The sequence below is a fragment of the Myotis brandtii genome, unplaced genomic scaffold (assembly GCF_000412655.1).
Source record: "Myotis brandtii unplaced genomic scaffold, ASM41265v1 scaffold434, whole genome shotgun sequence".
Lineage (NCBI taxonomy): Eukaryota > Metazoa > Chordata > Mammalia > Chiroptera > Vespertilionidae > Myotis > Myotis brandtii.
In genome coordinates, this window is record NW_005366599.1 from 2,978,349 (window position 1) to 2,987,654 (window position 9,306).

The 9,306-nt window shown below is 65.9% G+C and overlaps 1 protein-coding gene across 1 annotated transcript in view; it reads left to right on the plus strand.

The window, feature by feature from the left end:
* Positions 1-9,306, plus strand: part of CAMTA1 (calmodulin binding transcription activator 1) — a 694,930-nt gene that overhangs the window by 604,549 nt on the left and 81,075 nt on the right. Inside the window, exons 8-10 of the mRNA XM_014546182.1 lie at positions 563-703; positions 2,224-3,995; positions 7,941-8,067. Coding sequence (XP_014401668.1) covers positions 563-703; positions 2,224-3,995; positions 7,941-8,067 — 2,040 coding nt within the window. The remainder of the gene's footprint in view (positions 1-562; positions 704-2,223; positions 3,996-7,940; positions 8,068-9,306) is intronic.

Here is a 9,306-nt window from a genome sequence, read left to right on the forward strand (position 1 = left end):
ACTCAGCGGGCGAGTTGGTTTATTTTCGGGTCCCGGCCCATCCTGCCAGAAGGTGGGGAGACAGCCCTCGGCCCTGCGGGTGCCACTCAAGGTGGCCAGTCACCTGTGGGCACCCACTGCCCAGGTCACGTGGGCCCTGCGGTCCTGTCCCCTCAGCCCCTCATGGCGGAGAAGTCAGGTGGGAAGAAAGCACGGCCCTGGGGCAGGTCCTCCCCAGCACGTTGCTGCGACCCCGCCTGACCTCCCCTCTGGGTCCCCACGACCTCACTCCGGGGAGGTCCTTTGTCTCCCACTCCAGGGCCCCGTGAAGAGCCACCCGGTGCACTTGCACTTGGGGAAACCAGACAGATCCCTAGGCAGCCCACTGCCGGCTGCATCCGAGGGGAAGGAGGGACGGGGAGCAGGGGAAGAGCAGGGAGCCCCCCCGGGGGGTGGAGGGAGGCTGGCAGGGCAGCCTGGGCTCCCTCCAGCCTCCTCCTGTGTCCCTAGAGCCAGCCTCCCAGCAGGGAGGGGAGGAGCTGAGCTCTGGGAGGGCCTCTGACCCCGCCCCTGTCTCCCCCAGTTCACGGCATCAAGTGGACCTGCAGCAACGGCAACAGCAGCTCGGGCTTCTCCGTGGAGCAGCTGGTGCAGCAGATCCTCGACAGCCACCAGACCAAGCCGCAGCCGCGGACCCACAACTGCCTGTGCGCCGGCGGCTTGGGTGAGCGGGGTGGGCACGGCGGGCAGGCGGGCATCACGGGCCCAGGGGCTCTGCCAAGCAGCGGCACGGCTCTCCTCCTCAGGGGTCACCGTGATGGCCAGTGAGGGGAGGGGTCAGCCCGGGGTCAGGCGACAGCACGGCCCCCAGGCCAGACTCACCCTTGCCTGCCCCCCAGCCGGCGGGGGGCCCACTTGGGGCAGAGACAGCAGTTCCCAAGGAGGCAGCTCCCCTGGGAGTGGGGGCAGCAGAGTTGGGGTGCCTGGGGATGGGGCTCCAGGCCTCTGTCCACCCACCGCAGTGCCCTCCAGGCCTCCAGTGCCCTTGGGCCATGTCAGCAGGGGGCCCCGGTCCCTGGGCTTCCTGGGATCAGTCCTGAGTCAATGGGCCACTCAGGCCAAACGGCTGCCTTTCACCTCCGTCTCCGCCAAGCGTCCAGGGCCCCGCCCTCTCCATCCCAGTGTCTCTTCCTGGTAACAGTTTGCTCGTTGAAGTGTGCGTCCCGCCCCCTGCGTGGCCCTAAGGAGAAGTTCCTGTTAGAGGCCACCTCGCTTCCCCGCCACGTCTGCCTGCATTTAGGGATCGCGGTGGCGAGGCTGCGACGGGATCGGGGGAGAGTTCACCCTTTTATAAAGCAAACTGACCCTTACCAGACGGGATGGGAATAGGGGTGCAGTGGGCGAGAAAAGCGGGAGAAGCGTCCTGGGGTCCTGGCAGGCGTGAGCCCTGACCCGCTGGGGCTCGGTGCCATGCGGCTCTTCCTTTGCCGCTGAGCCGGGCGGGGGCTCTGTCCTTGCTGCGTTTTAGAAGGAGTTTGCCCCACAAAGAGCTGAGGACAGGTCCAGCCAGCTGAACAGAGGGTGGTGGCCCCGAATACTTTGTGGCCCACACAGCAAAGTCTGGGCCCCCCTTTGGCCTTGGGGCCTGGGAGTGACCCAGAGAGCAGGCCTTGCTCTTGGGTCCCCCTCCACCTCAGGCTGCCGGTCCCAGGGGGCTCCCTGCCGCCTGGAGGAGAGGGGCCACCGGCAATGCTGCCCGGCCTGTAGGCCTGGATGCTTCTAGGGGGTGGAGAGAGGGACCAGGCCACCCCCGGGCTGAGCCCCGCCAGCGAGAGCCTGGCCAGGGAAGGCGGCTGCTCCAAGGGTGGGAGGGTCTCCCCGGAAGATGGCCTTCTCTCCGTCCTCTCCTCCCCGCCTCCCGTGGTCGGGGCACTGCTGCCACCACTTGCAAAGTGAATGGAGGAAAAGGGGCCTGGTGTGGAGGGTGGGGACCAGGGCACATGAGAGCCTGGGGCCGGGGGTCAGGAGGCCCCAATCCTGAGTGGCAGCTACACGCCAGCCCCAGGGGCTCGGGGGCTCCCGGGAGGGGCTTTGCCAGCTGCCAGCTGCTCAGAGACAGGTCTGCTGCAGCCCAGCTCTGACTCTCTCTTTGTGTGCGTGTGTGTGCGCGTGTGTGTGCGCACACGTGTGTGTTTGCGTGTGTGTGGCATCCATGTGTGCGTGCTGTGCCTCTGCCCTCTGCAGGAGCGGGCAGCAGCGTGCATCACAAGTGCAACAGTGCCAAACACCGCATCATCTCGCCGAAGGTGGAGCCACGGACAGGGGGCTACGGGGGCCACGCGGAGGTGCAGCACAATGACGTGTCGGAGGGCAAGCAGGAGCACAGCCACGGCAAGGGCTCGAGCCGCGAGAAGAGGAACGGCAAGGTGGCCAAGCCCGTGCTGCTGCACCAGAGCAGCACCGAGGTCTCGTCCACCAACCAGGTGGAGGTGCCCGACACCACCCAGAGCTCCCCCGTGTCCATCAGCAGCGGCCTCAACAGCGACCCCGACATGGCGGACAGCCCCGTGGTCACCGGCGTGTCCAGCATGGCGGTGGCCTCCGTGATGGGCAGCCTGTCCCAGAGCGCCACGGTCTTCATGTCCGAGGTCACCAACGAGGCCGTGTACACCATGTCCCCCACCGCCGGCCCCAACCACCACCTCCTCTCGCCCGATGCCTCGCAGGGCCTGGTCCTGGCCATGAGCTCCGACGGCCACAAGTTCGCCTTCCCCACCCCGGGCGGCTCGGACAGCCTGTCCATGCTGCCCTCCAACGTCTCCGAAGAGCTGGTCCTCTCCACCACCCTGGACGGCGGCCGGAAGATTCCAGAAACCACCATGAACTTTGACCCCGACTGTTTCCTCAACAACCCAAAGCAGGGCCAGACGTACGGGGGCGGGGGCCTGAAGGCCGAGATGGTCAGCGCCGGCGTCCGGCACTCGCCCCCCGTGGAGAGGGCCTTCAGCTTCACCACCGTCCTCGCCAAGGAGATCAAGACGGAGGACACCTCCTTCGAGCAGCAAATGGCCAAAGAAGCGTACTCCTCGTCGGCCGCGGCGGCCGGCTCCCTCAGCCTGAGCGCGGGCCCCGGCCTGCTGCCGTCGGGCGGCGGCCTGAGCCCCAGCACCACCCTGGAGCAGATGGACTTCAGCGCCATCGACTCCAACAAGGACTACGCGTCCAGCTTCAGCCAGACGGGCCACAGCCCCCACATCCACCAGACCCCCTCCCCCAGCTTCTTCCTGCAGGACGCCAGCAAGCCCCTCCCCCTCGAGCAGAGCGCCCACAGCAGCCTGAGCGACTCCGGGGGCACCTTCGTGATGCCCACGGTGAAAACGGAGGCCTCCTCGCAGACCAGCTCCTGCAGCGGCCACGTGGAGACACGGATAGAGTCCACCTCCTCCCTCCACCTCATGCAGTTTCAGGCCAATTTCCAGGCCATGGGTGCGGAAGGGGAGGTCACCATGGAGACCTCGCAGGTGGCCGAAGGGGGCGAGGGCCTGATCAAGTCCGGGGAGCTGCAGGCCTGCGGCTCCGAGCACTACCTGCAGCCCGAGACCCCCGGGGTGATCCGCAGCACGGGCGGCGTCCCCCTCCTCCCGGGGAACGTGGTGCAGGGACTGTACCCCGTGGCCCAGCCGGGCCTCGGCAACGCCTCCAACATGGAGCTCAGCCTGGACCACTTTGACATCTCCTTCAGCAACCAGTTCTCCGACCTGATCAACGACTTCATCTCCGTGGAGGGGGGCAGCGGCACCATCTACGGGCACCAGCTGGTGTCGGGGGACGGCGCGGCGCTCTCGCAGTCGGAGGACGAGCTCAGCGGCGCCGAGGGCGGGGCCGGCACCATGGCCTACATGCACGTCGCCGAGGTGGTCTCAGCCGCCTCGGCCCAGGGCACCCTGGGGATGCTGCAGCAGAGCGGACGGGTGTTCATGGTGACCGACTACTCCCCGGAGTGGTCCTACCCGGAGGTAAGTGGCAGCTGCCATCTCCTCCCTGTCACCCATCATCTCGCCTGCTCACCCCCAGCATGGAGCTGAGGGAGCTCATTTGCATGTGGCTTTCCAGACCACGAAGGCCCAGCCGGGCCCTCCCAGGTCACCTGAAATACCTCCCCTCCTCAGCCCGGTGCCCAGTCTCCATCACAGCCAGTAGCTTTAAACCAGGAGTCTCCGCGGAGGCCAGGGGGCCCTCCGGCCAGAGCAGTCCGCTGTCACCTGGCTTACGTGTTAAGATTCCACCTATATTTTGCTTTGCTTTTGGGGAGGGGGCAGGGGAGGCTCCTAGAGCTGGAAAAGACCATTTGAAAGTCAGCATCATAGATCAGCCATGTCCGCTGCTCATTCATTGCTAAACAGAAGGATGCAAAGCAAAAACCAATTCCCAGCAAATGAAGAGGGAGGGCACAGCTTCTGAATAGGCTTCTGTAAGACTTGGTCGGTTAAATCGGACCTTGACAAAATCAAAGGCATGTTATATGGCCCCGTGACCCCCCCTGCCCCCCAGCCCTCCACCCCCGAGCCCAGAGCTGCAGGAAACCCGTGGGCCATGGCGGCACATGCTTCAGGAAGCGACCTTGGCCTTCTCTCCAGCTAGAATGAGGCAGGAAGGGGAGATGCCCGGCCTTCCGCTCGCTGCACCCCAGGGCGCACTCCTCCACTCCTCCCAGCCCACCGGCCGGGTGCTCGAGGCCCAGCTGGGCCCTTTCTCCCAGTTGGTGGCTGCTCGCGGCTCCCCTGGTGCCACTGCCACGTTCCCTGGGTGTCAGGGCGGGGGAGGGGGCTGCTGCCCAGACAAGGGGGGGATGCTCTCAAAGACCCTGAACCTCCTGGGCTCCCCGAGGCCACAGACCTCCTCGGGCCGGGCAGTGAGGGATGCTGGCCACAGCACAGGCACCTTCCAGACCCAGGCGCTGGCAGGGGATCCTGGGACAATGCCCACCCAGTTTGGGACTGGGTGCAGGGGTGCCCTGAGAGGTAACGCACCCCTCAGAGCTGGCACCCGTTGCCAAGTCTCCCACAGGCTCTGGTGAGGGGACGGTGGTTCAGAGCACGTCTCGGGGGCATGCCTGGGTGTGAAGTCTGGCTCTGCCAGACATGGCCTCTCTGTGACTCGGTTTCCTCACCTGTAAGATGGGGATGTAACGGCACCTGCCTCGGGCGTGGTGCCAGGAGTGCTCGGTGGAGTCTTTGGCCCGTAGTCCGTCCTCAGTGGATAGTGGTCATTATTCCCGGCCACAGTGCTCTCTCCACGCCCTCCTGCCTTGGCCGTGAAAAGAGGCTGCTCATTGGTTGACCACCTACGACCGTGGCGGGGTCACCTGGACGGTGGGCCTCCGTGTCACAGACTCGGCCAGGAGGCTCACACCTGCTCCGCCCCCTTCCTTGATGGCAAAGCTGAGCTAAAACATGTGTGCCAGTGCCCCCAGCTCCCAGGCGCCATGTCAGCCAGCGGGCGGCCCCGCCTCCGGACAGGAGCCTGGAAGTACAGCTGGCGTCCAGTCAGAGCAGCTCCCGCCCGTGCGCTGCATGTGCGGGACGTTAACATCCTCGGGCGTCCAGGCAGCCGCCCTGTGTGGTGAGGGGTCTGGATTCCAGGCCTGGCCCACGCTTCCCATCAGTGACCGGGGCGGGAGCGGCCTTCCCGTCTCCACCTTGGTGTGGGGTGTGAGGACTCAGTAAGGTGTTCAGGCAGCACCTGTGTCTTCTGTCCACCTCCCACACTGCCCCCCTCAAGGCTCTAGAAGGTTCCAGCTGGTTTCCCTTGCTGTGGCTCGGGGTGCCTCCCTCAGTGGCACTGATCTCCATGGCACCGTCCCAGCACCCGCCACGTTCCCCAGGACACTCTGAGGCTCCCTGGAGCCTGAGTCCTACAGGAGCTGAAGGGCGGGAGGGGGAGCCCTCTTCCCCGGGGCCTCAGCCTGGGCGTGCAGGTCCTGGGCGTGCAGGTCCTGGGCTAGTCCAGGCCGCACTCAGGCCTCCTTGGCCCGCGGGCCTTGGCCAGGGGCCTTAGGGAGGGCCCTCAGCAGGCCTGGCCTCCTCTCCATTCTGCCCCCAGTCCCAGCCTGCAGCTCCATGCAGTTCAGCCGCTGGCCACCAGAGGGCAGCACGGGAACAGGAACCTCGCAGAAGGAGCCTCTGCCCTAGTTTCCCAGCAGCCCTGGGTGATCACAGCTGCTGGGAACAAAAGCAGCTCAGATTCAATGTGATTTGGAAAATGCACAGAAACCACCCGATGTGGCTGAGTGGAGAGACCTCTGCGGAGGCCCCGGGGGCGCTACCCTCCCACGGTCCCCAGTGGGCAGCAGAGGGGCCCCCCTCCTGGGTTCTCCTGGGGGAGACACCCCCTTCTCTACTGACCTCCGCTTTCCTCCCCTCCCTCCCTCACAACCCCCAGGCCTGCATGCTCGCCCCTCCCCTGCTCCACCGGCCAGAGGCCTGCTTGCTGACCGTCAGGACCCTGGTTCTAGCCAGGCTCTGCCAGGCTCCAGAGGGCTCTGTGCTGGGACCCCCAGGCCTGGGACACCCCCAGTCTGTAAATATGGGGTCAGGCGCCACTTTGCAGGAACGCCAAGGCTGGGGCCACCTTGCTGTCTCTTCTCAGAGGGTCCCCGCTCCCACAGGCAGCTCCCACTTCTGTGTTCTGTTCTCTTAACCTCCAGCTGCAAGCGGCCACACACATGCACGCATGCATACACACGCACACACATGCAAACACACAGGAGTGCCCCTGGGCCCCAGAATCTGCCCCAGGTGCATCAGAAATCTGGGTCCTTTATCTCAGGACTCCTAGGACAGGGCGACCTCAGTGGCATTTGCTGCTCCCTCCCCTCCCCCAAGCCCTCTATGCCACCTCCCTTCACCCACTCCTGCGGCACCAGGCGGGGGAGGACGCAATTAGGGCCTTCAGGTGCCTGCGTCACCGCAGCTCAGCTCAGCAGGGCGAGGGTTGCCATGGAAACCATCCCTTGAACCGAAGGATGCTGAGCCCCTCCTGTGCGGTTGCCATGGAGAAGGCCCCGGTTCACTGTTGCCATGGAGAAGGCCCTGGTTCCGCAGTGATTGCTGCAGCCCGTTGTCCCCCGCAGTGGCCCTGGCTTCCTGCCAGCAGCTGTGGGTGCTGTTATTTTCCTCTTCCTTTTTCCTCACATGGTCACCGTGGCCTTTTGAAGCCACTGCTCTTTCACTTCCCAGGAACCAGCAGGACGGCCTCCTGAGCTGGCCTCGTGCTGCAGGCATCCCAAAGTCGGCTCTGCCTGGGGCATGGGGCACCTGCCCAGCCAGCACCCACTCCTAGCCCCGCCCCTCCCAGAACCCCAACTCTCCCTGTGGAACCCTAGATCTGAGCCAAGGGCCCTGGAGATCAGATCCCACCGGAGAGGCAGGGCCGCTGGCCTGAGAACACAGCCACGCGGCCTCCTGCTCTGGGCTCCTGTGCTCTCCCCACTGCCCTCCAGACTATGGTCGCCTCGCGGTAAAGTGACGTCTCCAAAGCCAGACCTGCCCCTCCTTGGCGATCCCCACCAGCCTGGGGGTCCCGGTCCCTTTGCATTGCCCACCAGGCATCAGTCTCCGCAGGACACTGCGGTGCTCAGGCCTCCTCAACTCGAGCCTCCCCCAGTCTGCCCACAGCCCGAGACAGACCCGGCCCCTGCCCTGTCTCCCCTTCCTTCCAGGGGTCCACCAGGCCAGTTCCCAGGGGCTTCCGGGGCTGAAAAGATTAGAAAACTCTGCTCCAGCCTGGAACCGAAATTAAGCAGGAGGGGTCAGGGGTCAGGGGTCAGCACTGCGCCCGTGCTGGATGTCAGCTGAGGGAGCCAGGAGCACCGGGGCCCCGAGGGACCAGGGCTCCCCCACAGAGGGTGCATCCCTCGACCCTCGGCAGCTGACGCTGTCCCCGCTGTCTGTCCCCTCCAGGGAGGAGTGAAGGTTCTCATCACAGGCCCGTGGCAAGAAGCCAGCAATAACTACAGCTGCCTGTTCGACCAGATCTCAGTGCCTGCGTCCCTCATCCAGCCCGGCGTGCTGCGCTGCTACTGCCCAGGTGAGAGGCGGGGCCTGGACGGCGGGGCACCCTGAGCGAGCTGAGCCATCGCTCCGGGCCTCACCCCCTCAGCTGTGAACACGTGGGCCCCGATGGGCTGTTATAGCAGCCTCTGTTCCGCTCACGGGCCCCACATGGGGCAGGGCCAGGCGGGGACTCTGGCGATGAGGGGCCGGTGCACCCAGGCTGGCCACTGCGGGAGCTCTAACCTCCCAGCCCTGACGGGTTGCGGGAGCTGGTGGGAGCGGGGCAGGTGGAGGCCCCACAGGAGCTGCGTGAGGTCAGAGGCCGCCTCTGCAGCACGCGGGCCTCTCTCCTCCTCTGTGCTCACGGCCCAAGCCAACCAAGCGCCCTACGCATAGGAGAGTCCAGGCCGTGGGCGCACAGCACCAGTCCCCCTGGGGCGCAGGGAGGTCAGAGGCCTGGTGGGAAATGGGGAAGGGGTGTCAAACTCAGACTAATCCAGAAGTTTGCCAAAGGCCTCCACCCACCCAGTGCCCCGAGAAGGTGCCTGCACAGAATTTGCTCCTGGGTTCAGAGGTGGGAGCCCCAAGGCTGTCCCTCGGGGTTCATCATCTTCTGCTTAGCTGGTGACCCGTCTGACAATGCGTCCTCACCGCCTCCCCAGGGGCCTATCAGCCCCACATTGGCGGGGTCTGTCTTTCTTGGTCACCGAGTCCCCCGCGGCTGGAAAGGGGCCCCCCAGCGCGGCACACGGAGGAGCAAGGAGCGCGTGATTTGTGCAGGAACCTGTGTCTAGAGCCCAGGCTTTCCGTCCCCCAGGCTGGTGCTGGGACCACCCTCCCACACCGGCCGCCCCAGGGATGACCTGTCCCACTTCCCAGGCAGTGAACTGAGACACAGGGAGGCGGGTGGCCAGGGCGGAGGTCCACCCTGTGCCATCTGAAGCCCGGGGCTTACAAAGGAGAGAGCGCTCTCTGCAGAGGCGGCAGGTGGGGAAGAGAGGCGGGGGTGGGGTCGGCTGGTGCCAGTTTCTACCAGGGATGCTCCCGCCAGAGCCTGGCCCTCCCCCCGCTCCCAGCTGTCTGCCTCCCCAGCCTTCCCGACCCCCCTGCCTAGGCTCCGAGCTCAGGGCAGTCTCCTTCTCTCTCTCCATCTCCCCGGGCAGCTCCCGCGCTGGGCTCACAAGCCCAGCCTGCACTGGAACCCAGCACCTCCTCACCAGCCGTCCCAGGGAGCAGGCTCTGCCGGCCCTGCCCCCCCCACACCCCTCCCCCC